Source organism: Phyllobates terribilis, unplaced genomic scaffold (assembly GCF_046119375.1).
Source record: "Phyllobates terribilis strain yellow unplaced genomic scaffold, ASM4611937v1 Scaffold_11__3_contigs__length_659146591, whole genome shotgun sequence".
NCBI lineage: Eukaryota > Metazoa > Chordata > Amphibia > Anura > Dendrobatidae > Phyllobates > Phyllobates terribilis.
This window is the reverse complement of record NW_027362771.1, coordinates 331,905,101-331,927,679: the sequence shown is the minus strand read 5'-3', so window position 1 is coordinate 331,927,679 and position 22,579 is coordinate 331,905,101. Positions and strand designations below refer to the sequence as shown.

General features: G+C 44.9%; 1 protein-coding gene across 2 annotated transcripts in view; it reads left to right on the top strand.

Moving 5' to 3' along the window:
- LOC141166222 (uncharacterized) overlaps positions 1-22,579 on the top strand; it is a 91,888-nt gene that overhangs the window by 48,024 nt on the left and 21,285 nt on the right. For both annotated transcript variants that reach the window (XM_073652692.1, XM_073652691.1), the window contains exon 2: positions 19,618-19,782. In XM_073652692.1, the coding sequence (XP_073508793.1) occupies positions 19,670-19,782 (113 nt within the window). In that variant the 5' untranslated portion in view covers positions 19,618-19,669. The remainder of the gene's footprint in view (positions 1-19,617; positions 19,783-22,579) is intronic.

The window sequence follows — 22,579 nt, the reverse complement described above, 5'->3', positions numbered from 1 at the left end:
CTCTTGAAGCTCATCAAGAGAATGGCAAGAGTGTGCAAAGCAGTCATCAAAGCAAAAGGTGGCTATGTAGCACCCCGAGGGCTCGGCTGCTACAGGGGTATTGCACCTCAAACCAGAGGTGTGATATTCCATGGAGGATGGAGTGTGGACCAGGACTCGTTTAGCTGCATGCACCACACACACCCCATTTCCGAGGGACAGCTCAACGGTGCTCCCACAGAAGTGCAGGCACGACAGCTTCTGTCCCTGGCTGGAGTGGGGAGGGGGAGGAAAACCCAGTGGTGTAGGAGCAGATAGGGGTGGGTCTCTGGGCATAGGTAGGAGCCCATTGGTTGCTAGTCACCTGGGCTCGGGTGCTAGAAGGAGGTATATAAGGTGGGCACCATCTTAGGACAGTGGTCAGTCAGTCAGTTCAGAGAGGAGTGCAGTCCGAGGAGAAGTGACAGGGAGCAGAGCTGCTCCAGGGGCTCTGCTCCACGGGCAGGCCTTGTCAGGAGGCCGGAGCCAGAGAGAGGAGAAGGAACAGCAAAGGAAGAAAGAAAGGAAACAAGGAACAGGAACACAGAGAAAGGCCCAGAGACACGAAGGTAGAAGGAACCCCAAAGGCCCAGGAGATTGCGGGTGAAGGGTTGGCAGAGCGGGGTACCGGAACCCAAATTGGTGGAGGCAACAGATTCCTCTGCCAAAGACCGGAGGTTGTGACCACATCTTGGTGCGACCCCTCACTACATCAACCAGGAAAGCATACCACATAGGGTCAGGGAAACCGGAGATAGGTTTCGCCAAGAGAAGGCCCGAGGGAGCTGGACAAAGGTGGGTCACTGGTGAGGACGGCCAGAGAAGGGAAGAGAAGGGAGCCCTGTGCCACGCTCTGGAATGGCCTGGGAGTTGGTCGAGCCCCTTGCCTGGTGGACGCAGCACGGCTTGGGCAGTCATTCCCTGCAGAAGTGACTCGGATAACAACTGTGAGTAAAGCATTGGAAACTGCAACCACACGTCTCTGTGTTTCATCGCCGCACCAGCACCATCAGTACTGGGACGCTCACACCATCACTCTCATCATCCACACTAGCTGCCCTGAGGCAATACTTCTCCCGTGGGGAGTTATCCCATACTTGGCTGCGCATACAACATCAGCCTCAGCGGTCTGCAGCGCAGCGGCGGTCCCCACTGACCGCAATCCACGGGTGGCGTAGTCGGACATTTGTTATTACACTAAAAAGACTGCCACTGATTTGACCACCCTGGGCACGGACCGGGTCACCGCCACTGAGACTACCACCCCTAGCATCCCACCAGAGGCCCGGTTCCGGGTTCTCCACGCGGCCCAGGGGGCGCGTCAGCTACTTTGAAGAACCTAAAATATAAGACATATTTTCAGTTGTTTCACTCTTTTTTGTTAATTATATAATTCCACATGTGTTAATTCATAGTTTTGATGCCTTCAGTGTGAATGTACAATTTTCAAAGTCATGAAATACAGAAAAATCTTTAAATGAGAAGGTGTGTCCAAACTTTTGGTCTGTACTGTATATGTAAAAATACAGTATTTCATACATCATAGGCTCTTTTTTTTATTTTAATCCATGACAGAAATGGGTGTTGTTTATTTGACTTGCAAATCTGGATTTTTCCATTAGGTTTGCAAGTGATGTAACATGCTCCTAAGTAGAGTGAAATAATTTACATAACTGACATATAATCTCTGGCTGTTTTCCATCCCTTTTACAAAAACTGCCTTTAGTTGTCAGTACTGTGTTTATATTTTCCATTTCTATAGGTAATATACAATAATCTTTCTGGAGATGGATCCGCAGCCTGAGATGGAGACCACCAGCATGGTGTCAAACCTGCCAAATTGCTTTTCCCTGTACTGCTGTCAGCACAGTGCTACTGTAAATTAATCTCTGACAATCTGATTGCAGCATTTCTCTAGTAACAAGCCTCCTTCAGATAACTTACATTTTCAGAATAATGTAGAATTAAAATGACTTGGAGAATTATTCAAGAATAAAGGTTTAAACCCTTCTCAAAAAGATGATTTTCTATATATTTTTTTTTCACTTTTGTTTTTCCTCCCCCTCTCCAAAGAGCCATAGCTTTCTTATTATTCCATCCACATATCCATATGAGGGCTTGTTTTTTGCGGGACCACTTGTACTTTTAATGACACCGGTAGCAAAGCCAGGTAGGACTGAGTTAAATACTAGCACTGCAGGTCTTCATTAGATGCACCTGACTAACTTTGACTAAGAACCAGGGCCTGCGTTTACTAGGTGTGTCAGTCTGCTGAATTGAGCAGAATCAAGTGTGCTGAAGCTGGTGAGTGTCCAGCCAAAATGTGAACTGTAGCTAGAAGAGAGACAAGCCAGAGTCTTTTGCTGAATGGAGACTGTATGGGTCAGCGAGGAAAGCTGAGCAGTCTGTGTGTTGGAGCTGCAGAGTAACATGTGGAAGCTGCTGCCTGTTCTGGGTGATTACCTGGCTATTTAGCTGGCTGCTATGATTAAAACATTGCCAGTTGTAGCTTAGTTCAAGCAATGTGTGTGTTTGCTCTGTGTTATTATATTCTGATCTTTGTTGCCTGACGTCGGATTTGTCTTTGACCATCTGTTTGCTTAACCCCTTTCTCTTGATCCGCTAATTCTGACCCGGACTGTGACCTGACTATGCCTTTGTTTCACTCCTCTGTTTATGACAGACACTCCTGGCTTATGACTTTGGAAGGATTGTACCTTTTATTTGAGTAAAGTTTGCACCAGAAGAAAGGACTATAATCCGTTTGGGTAAGCCGGCACTGACATATATGTGTCCTGCTAACTAAACTGCTTATTTGCAGTGTAAAGATTGAATGTCCTGGATAAAAGAAGCTACAAAATTGCAAACACAGTTGGAACGCATGAATGAGCTGTCCTGCCGTAAGGTGAAATTGCTCATGGCATCATTAGTGCAGCCTGGAGGAGTGCTGGGAGCTGTCTCTTTTGTGGAGTTGTGCAGAGGAAATCCAGGGTCCACAGTGTCATGTGCTGAGATTAACATAGCACGTTGGTACAGAGAGATGGTTGAACTGACCAAGTCACAGAACCAGTGGAGTGCAGCATTGGCTGGTGCAACTCCTACCTCACCTACCCTGCCTGAAGTGTTGTTCCTCATCCTGGCAAGGGGCCTCAGGTATGCCAGGTGATTGTGAATGGTGTCCAAGTGACTGGACTTCGGGACTCAGGGAGTTTGGTGACTTTGGTAAGGGCCACACCTTCACATGTGCTAATCCCTGGGAAGGGGGTGGGGGTAAGGTGTATTCATGGAGATGCCAAGCACTACCCCATGGCCCAGGTTGACATACTCACAGACTGTGGTTCCATGTCCCATGAAGTGGGAGGTGTCAAAGACTTATAGCACGCTATTGTTATCAGACGTGATTTTCCTTTGTTCTGGGACTTATGGGCTAAAGCTGTAGCACCGAGTAGTCCAGTATGCCGCCAGAAGTTATCTATGGTAACAAGATCACATGATGTAAACTGTGAATTTCCTTTCACTGTATTGGTTAGAGAGGAGGATGTAGTGTACTGAGCACAGACCAGTGTCAGTGCAGGTGTAGCAGAGCTGTGTGTGAAGCTGTGTGTCTGCAGAGCAGTATGGTGCTGGTGCAATGGTTGTGTGTGTTGTATGTTTGCTTGTAGTACTAGACTGATTGCATATTGTAGGCAGTGAGTGTCTTTGGAATATGCATATAGCAGAGCCTGTGTGCGTGATATGCAGTTAACAGAGCCTGTATATGTAATCTGTAGGTAGCAGAAGATTGCATGTAATCTGTAGGTGCTCTGGAGTGTTGGCAGATGGTGCCCAGCCCCTGGCTTTGGGGAGAGAGGAAATGTAGCAAAGCCAGGTAGGACTGGGCCAAATCCTAGCAGGTCTTGATTAGATGCACCTGACTAGCTTTGACTAAGAACCAGAGTCTAGGTGTTTCAGTCTGCTGAATGAAGCAGAGTCGAGTGTGCTGAAGCTGGCGAGTATGCAGCCAAAACGTGAGCTGTAGCTGGGAGAGAGACAAGCCAGAGTCTCTCTCTGAATGGAGACTGCATGGGTCAGCTAGGAAAGTTGAGAAGTCTGTGTGTTGGAGCGGCAGAGTAACATGTGGACGCTGACCCATGGATATACAACTCCATAACCTGCATGAAAATCAATGCTAAAAAGAAAGAACATATGGATTGCAATGTAAAAACAACTTGCTCTTCATATGTTCAGTCTTTTGAGTTTCTTTTAACTGCTTCAAGTTTTCAAAGACACAAAATGTTTAAAAGAAGTGACCTGATCATTCTTCAGGTGACTTCTACGTGGAAGTCGCTCACTAGTTTATTTAATGTAATTCAAATAAAAAGCGGGCAACCAAAAGATGTTGGAAAAAAACAACCGAAAAGATGCCAAAAATGACACTTCAGGACAACAGACTCCACTATGTCCTGATGCGTCTTGCGTCTGAAAAATTTACTGGGTTCACAGTCATCTAAAAGATGTCATGTCCACATACCTCTATTTAGATTAATTAAGGCACCCATACACATTAGACTAACATCAGCCGAACCCGCCGACATCAATGGGTTTGGCTGACAGTTTAATGTGTATGAGTGCCTCTGACTGATGATGTTGGACGACATAATGCTCCGGCATGTCTGATTTTGAACTGCACATCCTTTTGTTTTTGAAACGATAAGCTGCCGCTAAAACACAAAAACTACCATCAGTACTTGAATACAGCATCAGAACCACCATCAATACATGAGCACATCACCAGAACCACCAGCAGTACACGAATACACCACCAGAACCACCAAGAGTACATGTAAATGTGGCACCCCAGGGGTCTGGTTGCCACAGTAATAGAAATATTACGTCTGAGAGCAAGTGGGAGGTTTCTCTGGTCAGGAGCCCTAAGCATGCAACACCGCCCGCCCAGACCTGGGAGGGGAGGAATCTGCCCTTATAAACTGGGTCTGGGGCGGGATTAGTCAGTTGAGTCAGAGCCTCGAGACAGTTCCAGTCACAGGGAAAGTGTCAGCAAGGAGCTCTGTAGGAGCAGGAGCGAGTGCCAGGGGCTGGAAGCTAGATAGCTCGCCCTGGCTGAAGACATTAAGACCAGACACGGAGTCCGAGGCTGTGGGGACATCCAGGTCCAGCAGCAGAATCCAACCGGCAGGGGATTCCATGTCCTCTGGCCAGAGAAGCCCGGAGGCACGGTCACAAGCAAGGGACCAGCACCGCCATTGTGAAGCGGAGGCTAACAGAAGGCCCCAAGTCATCGGCCGTACGGGTGAGCACCACACGGTATACTCAGGGACGTGGGCTACTTCTACCCGCACACAGCAAGGTAGCCAGGAAAGAGTACAGATAGACGGGGAGGCGTACATCTCCACCTGGCCAGGGGAGATCCTGCTAGCTCTCAGACTGACCAGGCCTCTACTGCTAGCCAGTACTCCCGGGAGGGTCTGCTTTATAACATCAGTAAAGACCCTGAACTGCACTGCACGGACTCTGAGTTATTCCTGCTGCGCTCGTGCACCATCACTCCCATCATCCACACTAACTGCCCTGAGGCTATACTCCTCCCGTGGGGAGTCATCCCGTTCTTAGCTGCACACACAACACCGGCCTCAGCGGTCTGCCTTGCAGCGGCGGTCCCCACTGACCGCAATCCACGGGTGGCGTAGTCAGACTATTATCTCACTAATAAGACTGCCACTGAATTGACCACCCTGGGCACGGACCGGGTCAGCGCCACGGAGACTACAACCCCCAGCGATCTGGCTCCGGGTATTCCCTGCACAACACAGGCCCAGGGGGCGCGTCATATACAGCAGCAGAACCATCGTCAGTGCATGAATGTATCACCAGAACCACCATGAGTAGAAGAAAACATCATCAGAATCACCATCAATATATGAATATACCACCAGAATTACCACTAGTACATGAATGCAGCACCAGAACTACCAAAAGTACATTAATACATCACCAGAACCACCATCAATACATTATTGCAGCTGTATTCTGTATTGTCTCGACTCCGGGGTTCCATCCGGTGACCCCTGGCTGCGAGTCAGTTTCCCTCTCTGCTGGACTACAGCCTGTGTTGTTTCTGTCAAACTGCTGATAATGCTATTGTCTTTGCTTCAATGCAGGTTTTTTCACTTCCTTGTTTTGGTATGTCCTATTACATCTTGGGAGAGGCTATTTAGACTCTCCTGGCACATGCAGTCTTTGCTGCCTATTTTCCAAGTTAGATGGATGTTTGGAGTCCCAGCTCCCCAGTGAAGAATTATCTTGCTGAGGTTTTCTGTATTGCTTCTCCTGCAGTTTGTTTGCAAAATTCCCCTTCTCAGCTCTTTTCCCATTTTATTACATTCAGGATCTGGGGGTTTTCACGTATAGCTAACATCTTTTTGGGTTCCTTTCTTTTTCTTCCGTTTTTCATGTATGACTGTGTGACCACATCTTTAGCCCCGTGTCTCTGTCTGTGTGCACTACGTTCTATTGTTGTTGTTTTGGGTTGAGGGTGCAGTTGTCACGTTGTCTCTGTATACTGGAGGTAGGGGGCCTAAGCTGACCCTAAGCTGGGGCCCTGACTAATCCCTCAACCTGGAGGTACTGTTAAAGGTACAGAGGTCCAGGCCGCCAGCGTAACCCCTACCTCCTGAGGATCCCTGCACCTAAGTAATCTAGTCCTGAGAAGGACCCCGATCACAACAAAAGGGGACAAGTAATAATATGCCCACACACAGTACTTAGACGAACGAGACAGTACAAGGGAAAAACCAAAACCACCTTGCATACAAAAACTACACAACTACAACAGAGGGAACACCAACGGGAAAGGAGATAAATGATAAAGCGAGGAAGGGAAAAAACTCTCCGAATACACTTATCTCTGAAACTCCAAATACCACAATCCGCTCTGTTAGTCTGCATGAAATGCTTTCACCGACACTTCCCTAACAGACCAGCAGGCATTTGAAGGAGTCTCACTACAGCAGCATTGATTGCAGCTGGGCGAGGCTGGACCTCGTCTAGCACAGAGAGAGAGAGAATTAACTCCCTCACTGCCGAAAAACACAAAGCACCAAAAAGTCAGCTGCGAGAAGTCAGGCTGTGTAATCGTGACGATCTTCGTGGCGACACACCCGTGACAGTACCCCCCTTTCTACGAGGGGCCTCCGGACCCTCAGGGCCAGGTTTATCCGGGTGAGTCGTGTGGAAGGCCCGAACTAATCGGTCTGCGTTAATATCCGACGCAGGAACCCACATCCTCTCCTCAGGACCATACCCTTTCCAATGAACCAGGTACTGAAGGGACCGGCGATTAAAGCGTGAATCGATGACCCTCGATACCTGGAACTCCAAGTTACCCTTGACCACCACTGGAGGGGGAGGTAAAGGTGACGGTACCACCGGCGCCACATACCTCTTAAGCAACGATCTGTGGAACACGTTGTGAATTTTAAACGTAGGGGGGAGGTCAAGACGGAATGCCACCGGATTAATAATAGAACTGATTCTGTACGGCCCGATGAACCTGGGACCCAGTTTCCAGGAGGGAACCTTAAGTTTTATATTCCTGGTAGACAACCATACCCGATCGTTCACACTTAGGTCCGGACCAGACACTCTCCTCCTATCAGCCATACGTTTGTATCGGTTCCCCATAGTATTCAGATTCTTCAGCACCCCTCTCCATACTGAAGCGAGTGATGAGGAAAATCGTTCCTCCTCAGGAACCCCCGAAGAGCCCCCCCTACTGAAAGTACAAAACTGGGGGTGAAAACCATATGCCCCAAAAAACGGGGACTTACCAGTGGACTCGCTCCGCCTATTATTAAGAGCAAACTCTGCCAGAGGTAAGAAAGAAGCCCAGTCCTCCTGGTTCTCTGACACAAAACACCGGAGATATGTCTCCAAGCTCTGGTTCATACGTTCCGTCTGACCATTGGTCTGAGGATGAAAAGCCGATGAGAACGACAAATGCATACCCCGCCGTGCACAAAACGCCTTCCAGAACTTGGACACAAACTGAGACCCCCGATCAGACACCACCTCGGAGGGTACCCCGTGAAGCCTCACAATCTCCCCAATGAACACCTGCGCAAGAGTTTTAGCATTAGGGAGAGCCGGAAGAGCGATAAAATGTGCCATCTTGCTGAACCTGTCCACTACAACGAGTATGACCGTTTTACCCGAAGACGGAGGGAGGTCCGTAATAAAGTCCATAGACAGATGAGTCCAAGGACGCTCCGGGATCTTCAAAGGTAAGAGGGCCCCAGACGGACGGGTATGTGAGGTCTTAGAGCGCGCACAAACCCCACAGGACGCGACAAAAGTTACCACCTCCTTATGTAAGTTAGGCCACCAAAAACCGACACGAGAGGAGATCCACAGTTGCTCTACTCCCCGGGTGTCCTGCAAAAACTGAGTTATGGTGTGCCTCGATCACCTTTTGTCGCAACTGATCTGGAACAAACAGTCTCCCCGGAGGTCCATAAGGGGCGTCCCCCTGAGCCTCCAATACCTCCTCCTCCAGCTCAGAGCATACTGCCGAAACCACCACCCCCTCCTGAAGGATAGGAATCGGGTCGTCCGTATTCCCGGCCCCAGGGAAACTACGAGATAAGGCATCCGCCTTTACATTTTTTGACCCAGGACGATATGTAACGACAAAATTAAACCTGGTAAAAAACAATGACCACCTAGCTTGTCTGGGATTCAGACGTTTCGCGGACTCCAGATATAGCAGGTTCTTGTGATCGGTGATGACGGTGACCGGATGGACTGCCCCCTCCAAAAAATGGCGCCACTCCTCAAAAGCTAACTTAATGGCCAAGAGTTACCTATTGCCGACATCGTAATTCCTCTCAGCGGACGACAATTTTTTAGAGAAAAAGGCGCACGGATGCCACTTACCAGGGGACGAACCTTGTGACAATACTGCTCCCACCCCTACCTCGGAAGCGTCTACCTCTACAATGAATGGCTGTGACGCATCCGGTTGAATGAGTATGGGTGCCGAGGCAAAACATTTTTTCAAGGAGGAGAATGCTTGACAAGCCTTGTCAGACCACCTAGAAAAATCCGTCCCCTTTTTAGTCATGTCTGTGAGAGGCTTAACCATGGACGAGAAATTACGAATGAACTTCCGGTAATAATTAGCAAACCCCAGGAAACGTTGTAGTGCCTTAAGATTCTCTGGCCGATCCCACTCAAGAACTGCCCGCACTTTCCCAGGGTCCATACGAAAACCGGACGCTGAAACCAGGAAGCCTAAAAACTGGAGTTCCTGTATGGCGAACACACACTTTTCCCATTTGGCATACAGTTTATTATCCCGCAAGATCTGTAACACCTGCCTAACGTGCTCCTGATGAGACACCAGATCCGGCGAGTAAATTAAGATATCATCCAGATATATGACAACAAACTGTCCCACCAGGCGGCGAAAAATGTCATTAACAAAGTGTTGGAACACCGCCGGGGCATTAGTCAGACCGAATGGCATGACAAGGTTCTCATAATGCCCCTCCGGAGTGTTAAACGCCGTCTTCCACTCATCCCCCTCCTTCATCCTAATCAGATTGTACGCCCCCCTGAGATCCAACTTAGAGAACCATTTGGCGCCCACGATCTGATTAAAGAGATCGGGAATAAGTGGGAGCGGATACGGATCTCGGACCGTAATCCGATTAAGTTCACGGAAATCCAGGCAAGGGCGTAGGCCTCCATCTTTCTTCTTAACAAAGAAGAACCCTGCAGCCACCGGTGAAGATGAAGGTCTAATATGCCCCTTAGCCAGACTTTCTGAAATATAATCCTTCATGGCCTGCCTCTCAGGACCAGAAAGGTTATACAACCTAGCTTTAGGTAACTTGGCCTCAGGGAGCAGTTTTACAGAACAGTCATACTCGCGATGAAGAGGTAGTTCCTGACACCCTTTCTCCGAGAATACATCCTCAAAGTCCGCCAGAAATGGAGGTAAGACCCAAGGAGTAACCGCACCGATGACCGTGTTCATGCAGTTTTTATTACAGAATTTACTCCATTGGCTTATCTCTCTGGTTTGCCAATTAATAACCGGGTTATGCTTAGTTAACCAAGGAAGGCCCAACACTATAGGAGTGGGAAGACCCTCCAACACGTAGCAAGACAACAGTTCTTTATGTATCGCCCCCACTTGAAGTTTTACGTCATGCACAGCTTGCAAAAATCTTCCCTGACCGAGAGGCCTGGCATCGATCGAGAATATGGGGATGGGTTTAGCCAACTCACTCAATCGCATACCTTGAACCCGGGCAAACCGAGCATCAACCAGATTAGCCCCGGCCCCACTATCCAGAAGAACAGATATCCTCTCAGTTCTTGTACCCACCACCACCTCCGCCGGTACGAGAAACTGAGACGAACCTAGGGACGAAATACCTACTCCCAGATTGCCGTCCACCACACAACCTGGGATCAACAGTTTTCCGACGACTCTTCACTCTGCAAGGGACGGGATGGACACCCCCCAATAAAATGTCCCTTTCTCCCGCAGAAGAAACACCTTCCTGTCTTATGGCGCACCACCGGTCCCCTCCCCCGAAATGATGTCCCTCCTAATTGCATAGGCTCCTCTGGACTGACCAGGGGAACCACCATATGAGGGGACCTTGTAGGAGGTGGAGTCATCACAGGGGGTAGAGTTATCCCGCACCTCTCCCGAAGCCGTCTGTCAACGCGAATAGCAAGGGCCATAGCGGCTTCCAGTGACGCGGGAGAGTCATACTGTGCCAACACATCCTGTAATTTGTCGGATAAACCTTGACAAAACTGGCTCCTAAGAGCCGGGTCATTCCACTGGGTGTCCGTGGCCCACCTACGGAACTCCGAACAGAATTCCTCCGCCGGACGATCTCCCTGCTGGATCCTACGTAACTTAGACTCAGCAAGGGAGATCCGATCTGGGTCATCATATACGAGTCCCAGAGCAGCGAAAAACCTATCCACTGACTGGAGAGCCGGGGAGCCCGGGGGAAGAGAGAACGCCCAAGATTGTGGGTCCCCTTGTAGGAGCGAGATGACAATTCCCACCCTTTGTTCTTCACTTCCCGATGACCGAGGCCGCAGCCGAAAGTACAACTTGCATGCCTCCCGGAAAACAAAAAACTTGTCCCGCCCCCCAGTGAACCTGTCAGGGAGAGCTACTTTAGGTTCTGGTCTTTGCTCCTGAGGATACAAAACCTTGGACCTAACGTCCGCCAGCTCCATGGACAAACTCTGCAACTGCCGAGCTAGACCGGCTACTGGATCCATAGTAGCTGGAGAAAAACTAAGTGGTCGGTGAAAATGTCACACTGTCTCTGTATACTGGAGGTAGGGGGCCTAAGCTGACCCTAAGCTGGGGCCCTGACTAATCCCTCAACCTGGAGGTACTGTTAAAGGTACAGAGGTCCAGGCCGCCAGCGTAACCCCTACCTCCTGAGGATCCCTGCACCTAAGTAATCTAGTCCTGAGAAGGACCCCGATCACAACAAAAGGGGACAAGTAATAATATGCCCACACACAGTACTTAGACGAACGAGACAGTACAAGGGAAAAACCAAAACCACCTTGCATACAAAAACTACACAACTACAACAGAGGGAACACCAACGGGAAAGGAGATAAATGATAAAGCGAGGAAGGGAAAAAACTCTCCGAATACACTTATCTCTGAAACTCCAAATACCACAATCCGCTCTGTTAGTCTGCATGAAATGCTTTCACCGACACTTCCCTAACAGACCAGCAGGCATTTGAAGGAGTCTCACTACAGCAGCATTGATTGCAGCTGGGCGAGGCTGGACCTCGTCTAGCACAGAGAGAGAGAGAATTAACTCCCTCACTGCCGAAAAACACAAAGCACCAAAAAGTCAGCTGCGAGAAGTCAGGCTGTGTAATCGTGACGATCTTCGTGGCGACACACCCGTGACAGTAGTTAAGGACACTCAGGTTCAGCCGACATTGAGTGGGGGAGCCACTGCGTAATTTTAGGGTGCCAACCTCCGCAGTCAAGCAGGGAAAAATCAGGGTCCGATTAGGGAATTGCCTAGTCTGTATATTAACCTGTGGTTTAACATCTCCCCTGGTTTGTTCATCACCATGAGTGAGTGAGTGAGTGTTAGGGCTTCACCAGAACCACTATCAATACATGAATAGATCACCAAGCTTAGTACATTCAATTGCAATGTTATGTCAGCACCCAGCATATATAATTGTATCAAAACCTACAAAAGACAAAAAATATATCACATACCCTACCATCATTATATATAAATGTAAAGCAAAGTTGCATATGAAATATAGGGTACTTAGTGAACTATTTTTGATAAAAAAAAGTATACAAGCCGTCCCACCAGCGACAAGGTGACCCTAATTGGGACGGTCCTACACTGTCTATATTAAAAACCTTACTGTATATCAGAGTTGAAGTAATGCGTATAAAAGGGTAGACAAATAGAACCGGGTCCCAATATCAGACCTCCTAAGCCCGTGGTAAGCTACATATATACTGACCAGCTCAACAAGGGGGATGCCACACCCCTAATTTGCACAGAATGCAAACAAGACAAAAAAACAAGCAATGTGAACTGAGGTCTAAGATGGTACACATGCAAGAAATAAGAGCATGTTCACACTAGCAAAAAGATACAAAACCTACAAAAGACAAAAAATATATCACATACCCTACCATCATTATATATAAATGTAAAGCAAAGTTGCATATGAAATATAGGGTACTTAGTGAACTATTTTTGATCAAAAAAAGTGCAGTCTTTGCTGGCTATATTCCAAGTTAGATGGATGTTTGGAGTCCCAGCTCCCCAGTGAAGAATTATCTTGCTGAGGTTTTCTGTATTGCTTCTCCTGCGGTTTGTTTGCAAAATTCCCCTTCTCAGCTCTTTTCCCATTTTATTACATTCAGGATCTGGGGGTTTTCACGTATAGCTAACATCTTTTTGGGTTCCTTTCTTTTTCTTCCGTTTTTCATGTATGACTGTGTGACCACATCTTTAGCCCCGTGTCTCTGTCTGTGTGCACTACGTTCTATTGTTGTTGTTTTGGGTTGAGGGTGCAGTTAAGGACACTCAGGTTCAGCCGACATTGAGTGGGGGTGCCACTGCGTAATTTTAGGGTGCCAACCTCCGCAGTCAAGCAGGGAAAAATCAGCGTCCGATTAGGGAATTGCCTAGTCTGTATATTAACCTGTGGTTTAACATCTCCCCTGGTTTGTTCATCACCATGAGTGAGTGAGTGTTAGGGCTCAGTCATAACAGCAGCACCAGAACCACTATCAATACATGAATAGATCACCAAGCTTAGTACATTGAATTGCATTCAATTGTAATGTTATGTCAGCACCCAGCATATATAATTGTATCGCATGAACTATGATATCCTTAACAATGGTAAGGAGATGATAGGAATTGTTATTGCTATCAGCCATCATCAAACTGCGAACCATACAGGAACCACAGTACCGAATAAGCCCAGGCCATAGCAATATTAACCCCTTCACTCCCAGGCTATTTTCCGTTTTTTTAGTTTTAGTTTTTACCTTCCCTTCTACCAAGAGTCATAACTTTTTTATATTTCTGTCAATATAGCAGAATGAGGGCTTGTTTTGTGTGGAACGAGTTGTAATTTTGAATTACACTATTGATTTTATCATATAGTGTACTGGAAAGCGGGAAAAAAATTTCAAGTGTGGTGAAATTGCAAAAAAAGTGCAATTCCAGAATTGTTTATTTTTTATTTACCATGTTCACTATAAAGTAAAACTTACCTGGCAATATAGTACACAGATACTGAAAATGTATAGATTTTTTATTTAATTGGTGGCAAAAATCGGAAATTTGCATGGAAAAAAAAATTAGCTTTTGTCGCTATTTTCTGAGACTCATAACGTTTTCATGGATATGGGGCTGTGTGAGGGCTTATTTTTTTTCCCTGAGGTCACTTTTTTATTCATACCATTTTGGGGTAGATATGATATTTTGATCTCCTGTTATTCCATTTTATTACAATGTCGCGGCAGCCAAAAAAAGTAAGTCTTGTGTTTCGATTTTTTTTCCGAGTTATGCTGTTTATCGATCGAGTTAACATTTATAAACTCAGCAATCTAAATATGTGTTTTTTTTCTTGTTTTATTTTCAGTGTTGCAAAAGGGGGGTGATTTGAACTTTTATATATTTTTTAATATTTTTTCATAATTTTAAAAACTTTTTTTTACTTTATTTAATAGTTCCTTTAGGAGCCTTGAAGCTGTGATCGTCCGATCGCCTGTGTTATACATCGCAGTGCTCCAGCATTGCTATGTATAGCAGAACTCCAGCATTGCTATGTATAGCAGAAATCACAGTCTCCTATGATCGCCGGCCACGAGCCGGCGTTCATAGAAATATCGTAATGACAGGAACAGGGGTCTTCAGCAGAACCCCAGCTGTCATGTCTACCCATTGGTGCCCCGCGATCACATGACAGGGGTGCCGATGATTAATGATGCTGTTCAGGCTGGCGCGTGTTAAATCACGCTGTCAGTGATTGACAGCGGGTTTTAACTTTTTAACAGTACCGCTCCACCCACGGCTGTTAAAGGCACTGATTAAATCAGTCATCATATGCAGGGAAAGATGCAGGCTCAGAGTGTGAGCTCGCATCACAGGCAAGGACACACGTCATATGTTGTGAAGAGGCTAAACATTTAAAGAGAGCTTTTGGAGGTATCTTATATATTTTAGGCCCTTTAATTCTGAGCAGATTGGTGCTGGTCTGGGTCCTGAGACCCCAACCGATCACTCAAAAAACCCTCTTAGAATTGCACAGCTGAGGAAACATATCTATAACTTTCTACTGTATCCGCTCTACACTGGATGTGGGCTCCTGTCTCCTAAAATGTACACATCTAAGAGATCTTTTGAATAATTGGTGGCACTCTTAAGACCAGGTCTCTCAACAATCTGCTCAGAATTAAAGGGTCTATAACATATAAAAAGAAGCTCCCAAAAGTTTAGTTACTCTCTAATGTGCATTTACATATTCAGTTCTCAATTATCAGCCTATCTAAACAGGCTGTCAATCACCCAATGCACAAGTATAACGTTCATTTGTTTGTGAAATGATTTTTAACCTTAGTTAAATATCATTATTCTCAGCAGTAGATCATCCTGTGTAAACATGTGCTGCTGAGAAAATCACTATTCTATGCGCACAAAATGATCATGTTAACGATTGTCCTGGACACATGAAAGTCCCGTCAATCTGTCTAAACAGGCTATTAACTGATTGCTGATTGGCTTCATAAAAGCTAGTCAGCACTTGTTTCAAAGCAGTGTAAATCCCCAGTGTAAATGCACCCTTAGATCCAGGGACCTTATATAGTAGGTGATGTCTTCTCTAATCAAAGTTGTTTTCAACCCTTTCTTCTTCATCTGGTCTTGATGCCATTATGACTTTTCACAGCCAGAGTTAGTTTCTGCAGACTTTCCTCTACCGTGGTTGTCTTCAGCACATCCCGACACAATGCCCTTAAAATAAAAGTGCTGCTCTTCTCCATAGTGAGCCCCTATGCTGCCCCTCTCTATACTGAGACCCAATAATGCCCCTTTCCATAATGAACCCCCTATGCTTCTGAGCTTCCCACATTTCTCCTTTATACGGGGCCCCCATTCTGCCCTTTTCCGAGCCCTTCATGCTGCCCCTCCTCCATACTGAGCCCCTCATGCTTTCCCTCTCAATACTGATCCCTCCACATGTTTCCCCATTATATACTGAGACCAAATGCTGCTCCTTTCCATACTGAGCCCCCAAAGCTGTACCTCCATGCGATGCCCCCCAGCTGCCTCACTCTCTGTACTGAAAACCCCATGCTTACCCTTCTCCATGCTGAGCTGGCGACACTGCCTTTCTTCATACTGTGCTTCCATCCTTCTCCTCTCTATACTAAACCCCTATGGTGCCATATTTTCATACTGAGATCTCTACACTCCCCACCACCATTTTGTCCATCGCACTATCCCTCACTTTGTAAGCCTCCCTAACCCCCAGTCTACAGTAAAAGCCCCCTTAGCTTTCAGCCTGCAGTAGTATCCCTCCTTATCCCAGCCTACAGTAAAAGCCCCCCTGAATCTTCAGCTCTATGATCACTTACCTGCCCCCCACCATCTTTGTCTTCTCCTTCTCTGCTGGGGTCGGCAACATGAGGTGATCTCATCGTGCTGCAGCAATATCAGTAGCGTGAGCAGGCCTCAGCATGTCATAGCAGGGAGCTGATCGGAGCTCCCCTAACCCCGGAAGTGCCAGTGCATTTGCAGGTTCATTTGTATTCGTGTCATAAAGATGCAAAAATAAATTAATGCAACCACCCCACACATCCTCTTCCGCAAAGATTCAGTTTTAATATTGGGTCTGACACAGGGAATGGGAGATATAAAAAAATATATTTATTTTTTACTCTTTACCCTGGCATCACCTCCAATGAACCACCCTAGACACCGTACCCCCAGTGCCTATTGGCAAATACAAGCCTGGATATGAAATATCTACAACAAGTAACAAAGGAGATATTTTCAATAATTAACTGTGTTAATACAATAATAAAAAATGTTGAACCAAATTACTAGATATAAACATGAACTTTAAAGTAGATCTGTTAGCAATGTAGTGAAAAATCTAAACTGTGTCTGGTTATTTAGACTACTAAAAGCATCTATGGTACCCACTTTGATCTGTGTGTTTTCTCTGCTGTTTTAAAAAGGATAATGATTTAAACTGTTTAGCTACAAAACTATAAAATAATAGAATAATATTATGAAGAATTTGATGCCCATGAATGGCATAGATACTTTGCTCCTCATATAATAAAGACCAATATACCATGTTTATAATACGGGTGTAGGTCTAGTAGTGTTGTTAGTACATCCATTCTTTTGAAATTGCTATTTGGGTGAATGAGAAGAACACCTATGTTTTGTTAACTCCGTGCCTACACCATGCTGCTCTCAGATGGGGACAGATTCCCTTTAAAAAAGAAGTCCCATCAAAGTTTTTATTGTCACATTTCCACCAATCACGGTGTCCTAAGGATGCTGTGAGTGACAGCTCAGTCGCCCTATGGGATCAAGGGCGTATTGGGTTGTGAGTGACAGCTCAGTCATCTAATCTAAGGCAGGGGTGTGCTGGGCTGTCAGTATTGTGAATGACAGCCCAGTTGTCCTACCTGGCTGGGCCTATGGGGCTTCCTCCATGTGTCACCCATTCAGGGCGATTGCCTGGCTATTTAGCTGTCTAGCAATAGTTAAATCATTACCAGAGTAGCCTTGCTCAGTAGTATGTTGCTCTGTACTCTGTGTTCTGATTTCCTGATCTTTGTTGCCGGACCTTGGATTTGCCTTTTGACTACTCGTTTGTATTACCCCTTTTATCTTCGATGCACTCTGACCTTAGTTACCTGACCCCAGACTTTGCCTCTGACAATCCTTTTGTCTTATCCCTTTGTCCTTGACGTACCCTCATGGCTTTTGACCTTGGACTACTTGACTTTCCCGCCTCACGGCTTGCCTGTGAGAAGTGACTCAACGTCACATTTATCCTCTTAATATATTGCAATCATCATATTATATAGCACTGTGCACTTACAAGTGCTCATTTTGCCTTTCTACCCAGCTAATTCTTTTTTTTCTCTATGTACAAACAGAAAGTCTCTTTTTTCCCTGCATTTATAATTACCCTCTTTAACTCTTGACACAGCTGCTCCCTCCTCCCCCTGCCAGGGAGTTTTTCAGTGACTTATGACTCATACAGGGAAAATTGACCTCTTTTTTCTAGATAGAGATGGATTCAGATAGTCAGTTTTTAATCATGTAATGTTATGCACTTAATGGAAAAAAAGAAGAATTAGCTGGGTAGAAAGGCAAAATGAGCAATTGTAAGTACACAGTGCTATATAATATGGTGATTGCAATATATTAAGAGGATTAAAATTTTGATGGGGGTTCTTCTTTAACTGACCAAAAGGATATGGTGGCGATAAATGCAGACTGAGAATAAGTGATCTAAATAATGAGGAACCCTGAAAGGATAAGTACGTTTAATGGGAAGACCATCTTTTGTTTTTATGGCAGCAGTAAAAGAGTACTGTCACAGGGATGTCGCGACAGAGTGGGGCCAGAAGATCGCAGAGTCTCGTTACACGTACATCTGCGCTGGTTAGAACTGCTTTACCCTCCTATTAGCAGTTCAGGTTTTCCTTGCTCTGTTCTTGCAAGGGTTAATCAGTCCTGTTTGTCTCCTGAAGCTCTCCATCCTTATTTGTCTCAGCTGTTCTGAGTTCATCACTTCCCTCTGGGTTAAATACTCTCCTCTAAGCTTCAGTTGTTGCCAGTGATAGCTTTTAACTACCTTGTTTGGAGCTGGAGGAGTGAGCTTAGAAAGGAGCAAGCGTTTGGAGTTGTTTCAGGAGGTATCTGTGTGTAGTTGGTTTGTGTGTGTGTCTCCCAATCTCTATTCCTATTTGGTTTGCCTCACCCTCTCCTTCATTATCTCCCACTCGATTGTTTGAGAGTGTTTTGTATGATCACGGTTTTCTTTTATCTCTGTCCGTTTCCCTTTTGTGTCTTTATGTTAGAGCAGGACTAGCGTTCCTGCTATCCTACTCACTAATCAGGTAGGTACTTAGGAAAAGTCAGGGATAGGAAAGTGATTGCCACATGGGGTGAAAGAACCCATCTAGGGACGCTAGGAAGCTCACGGTGGTGGAGGGCAAGTTTCAGGGTTGCCCCCTTTGGATCCTTCCCTAGTGGCAGAGCTTCCTTCCCCTTCTGTCTCGCCGCGCGCCATCTTGCATCAGGTAGAAGCGTGACAAGTACACCAGCAGTAACATATCATAATGGTGGAAAAAATAATCCCGTCCCATAAAATGTTTGTGTTAGTCCGTATGATGCCCTCTACATACAGTATAGAGTTTTATGACATTAGATATAGATGTACGCATTAAATTTTCCAGATTCCCCTAATTCCCAAAGTGGATTTTTATGTGAAGTTCTAGTAGCCTGAAGAAATAACATTAGTTAATCAAATACTGCAGCCCCATGCTTTTGGTTAAGATAGTAGACCCATGGTATGTTAAGGGCAGAGTTAACTTTGCCAAATAGTATTAATGAGCAATGAGAAATGAGGTTTGTTCTTTTGTTCTATGATATATCCTTGGTATGTTGTATAATTTTTAATAAAACGAGTTAAAAAAAAAATATTGCAGCCCCAGAATAAGTGAAAAGATGTTCCTCCCTTGATAGCCAAAGTTACGTTACACACTTTTGTTCATTTTCGGAAATATTTGCATGCATGGAAATCATTATGTACTAGTAACGCTGATACAATGAAGTACAGTATGTACTTTTTTTTGTAACTGTTCAATGCTGTTGTATATGACCCAATGTAATATGAGTAGAGGAAGGCTAGTCTTCTATGAATAGATTCATATTCTTTCTAAAACAATAGATCCATTTAGATATTGAAGGAAAATATGCAAATTATCTGTCCATGTTTTGTGTGTATATATAGGACACATTACAGGTCTTGCCATTCTTACACAGAAAAGGGAACTCATCAGGGGATGTCAAAAAATGACTCGAAAGGGACATTAGGAAGAAGTCCAATGGAACTACCAGTGATGCAGGGTTCAGATGATGGTCTTCCCGACTGGTTTCATGGCATAATGTCAAGAAGGTGAGTACACAAGAGATACAAATGGGAATATTGTATTGTTGGCAAAATGGACCCACTCTCAAAAAAAGAGAAAGAAATGCAAAGAGAAAGAACACTAGGATGTATAGTATGTGTATCTGAATCTGCATTATGTTTATTACTTGGAATTGTAAAAGCTTGAATATGTCATACTATATTTACATGGTTACAGTGAATATTGTTTCCAAATGTTATGCACTTAAAGGTAACAAGATATCTAACATATTTTCACACACACACACATGCCTTTATGAAGCAAGGCTTTTCTATAAACCAAATCCTTCTTGGCTGCATTACTAACGATAATTCAATGGAGCTGGTTCATTAACACTGGCATTGCCCATGCCAGTCTTAATGAAGGACTCACCGGAGTACGAAGCGCCAAAGAGAAGCACACCACTTATGAATTCAACACATCTTCTCAGTGGCGTGCACCTCCATGCACCTCCTCGCCAAGGAGTAGCATTTCTGGAGTGAAAAACATGAGCACTTTTGCTGAATTTGACGAGAAAGCTTAGCCACACTCTACCCTGGTTCTCCATCAAAGATCACACTAAACACTAAAGATCACACTAAACTCTGCAGGGAAATCAATACAGAGGAGGACAATTTTATATTACAGGAGGATCTATGTAAACTAGAAGCTTGGGCTGATAAATGGCAAATGAGCTTTAATGGGGATAAATGTAAGGTAATGCACTTGGGCAGAGGAAATAAAATGTATAATTATATGCGTAATTGAAAAACACTGGGCAAAACTGTAACTGAAAAAGACCTGGGTGTATTGGTGGATGACAAGCTCACGTTTGGTGGCCAGTGTCAGGCAGCTGCTGCAAAGGCCAATAAAATAAAATAATGGGATGCATTAAAAGAGGCATAGATGCTCATGAGGAGAACATAATTTTACCTCTATACAAGTCACTAGTGCGACCACACTTAGAATACTGTGTACAGTTCTGGTCTCCGGTGTATAAGAAAGACATAGCTGAACTAGAGCGGGTGCAGAGAAGAGCGACCAAGGTTATTAGAGGACTGGGGGGTCTGCAATACCAAGACAGGTTATTACACTTGGGGTTATTTACTTTGGAAAAACAAAGGCTTAGGAGTGATCTTATTACGATGTACGATTATATGAGGGGACCGTACAAAGACCTTTCTACTGATATTTTTACTCTGAGGCCTGAGACAGGGACAAGGGGGCATCTTCTACGTCTGGAGGAAAGAAGGTTTATTCATAATCACAGACGGGGATTCTTTACTGTAAGAGCAGTGAGACAATGGAACTCTCTGCCGCATGATGTTGTAATGAGTGATTCACTACTAAAATTTAAGAAAGGCATGGATGCCTTTCTTGAAAAGTATAATATTACAGGTTATATATACTAGATTCCTTGATAGGGCGTTGATCCAGGGAACTAGTCTGATTGTCGTATGGAGGCAGGAAGAATTTTTTTTCCCCAATGTGGAGCTTAGTGTTTGCCACATGGGTTTTTTTTTGCCTTCCTCTGGATCAACATGTTAGGCTATGGGTTGAACTAGATGAAATTAGTCTTCCTTCAACCTTAAAAACTATGTAAAGTGGCAAATAAAACGCCAAATATCACAAATTTTTACGCAATTCCATGTTGCTTAAAAAATTAGCAACTTTTCAAATTGTTTTCTGACTAAAACACCCTGATGCATCTACCTCAATATGTGCCAATTTATATAACCCATATACATATATGTAAGAAATAAAAAATGTGTTTTACATATCTCAATCAACCATAATGTTTTGTAAAAAAAAAAAAGCAAGGATTTACTCTAGGAGAAAAGGAGTGTGTACACGGCACTCCTGTGTTCGATGCTCAAGTAGGATCCTATCTCCTAATTAATTGTAGATAGAACTTGGCACTCAAAACTCTGTATTGATGTAATTTATTTAGTGTAAGCAATCCAAAATATAAATATAGACGTTTCGGTCAACACATGACCTTCATCAGTAATGCGGATTGCAGTAGTGAAAGCTAAATAAAGTAGTGACTCTGTGGATTGGCAGCATGTGCCGTCTTTACTTTCTTTATCTCTCACTACTGCAATCCGCATTACTGATGAAGGTCATGTGTTGACCGAAACGTCTATATTTATATTTTGGATTGCTTGCACTTAATAAATTACATCAATAGAGAGTATTGAGTGGCAAGTGTTATCTACGACTACTCCAGGAGAAGGCGTTGCGTTGCAGAAAAGCTTTGCAAACTGCAGCACTAAAATCCTTTTCTGTTTTTCTGTTTTGTGTCATGTAAAGAAACTAAAGTTGATGCATTTAACCATTGACGTCAACTGACCTGAACAGCTAAGATCTTTGCTCTAATCCTGGACATGTGCCCCAAATGTCCCCAACAATCAACAATGCACGATCATTTACTAGTCTCTTCTAGATGATCACTGATGATTACTGGTCACTGCTTAAAAAAGGGCAAAATAGTTACTCAGGTGAACGGTGTGATATCAGAGCAAATTCCAGAGACAACAAATAGAAAGAGATTTCCTCTGAAAATTCCTGTGGACACTCGATCACTAAATTATATAATGCAGGGGAATAGGCGGAGGTCGGCCTGAGCAATGCGGGCGCTCACAGTATCACAAATGTAGATTAGGCATCATATTCCCTTATACACTTTGTGATACTGTAGTTTACTGCTATGGGACACTGTGGTTGCTGTTTTGGTTTGCAATATCTGTCATTTTTATGTGGCCATTGATGATGTCTCTATTAGGGTGGCATTGCCGCTGTCAT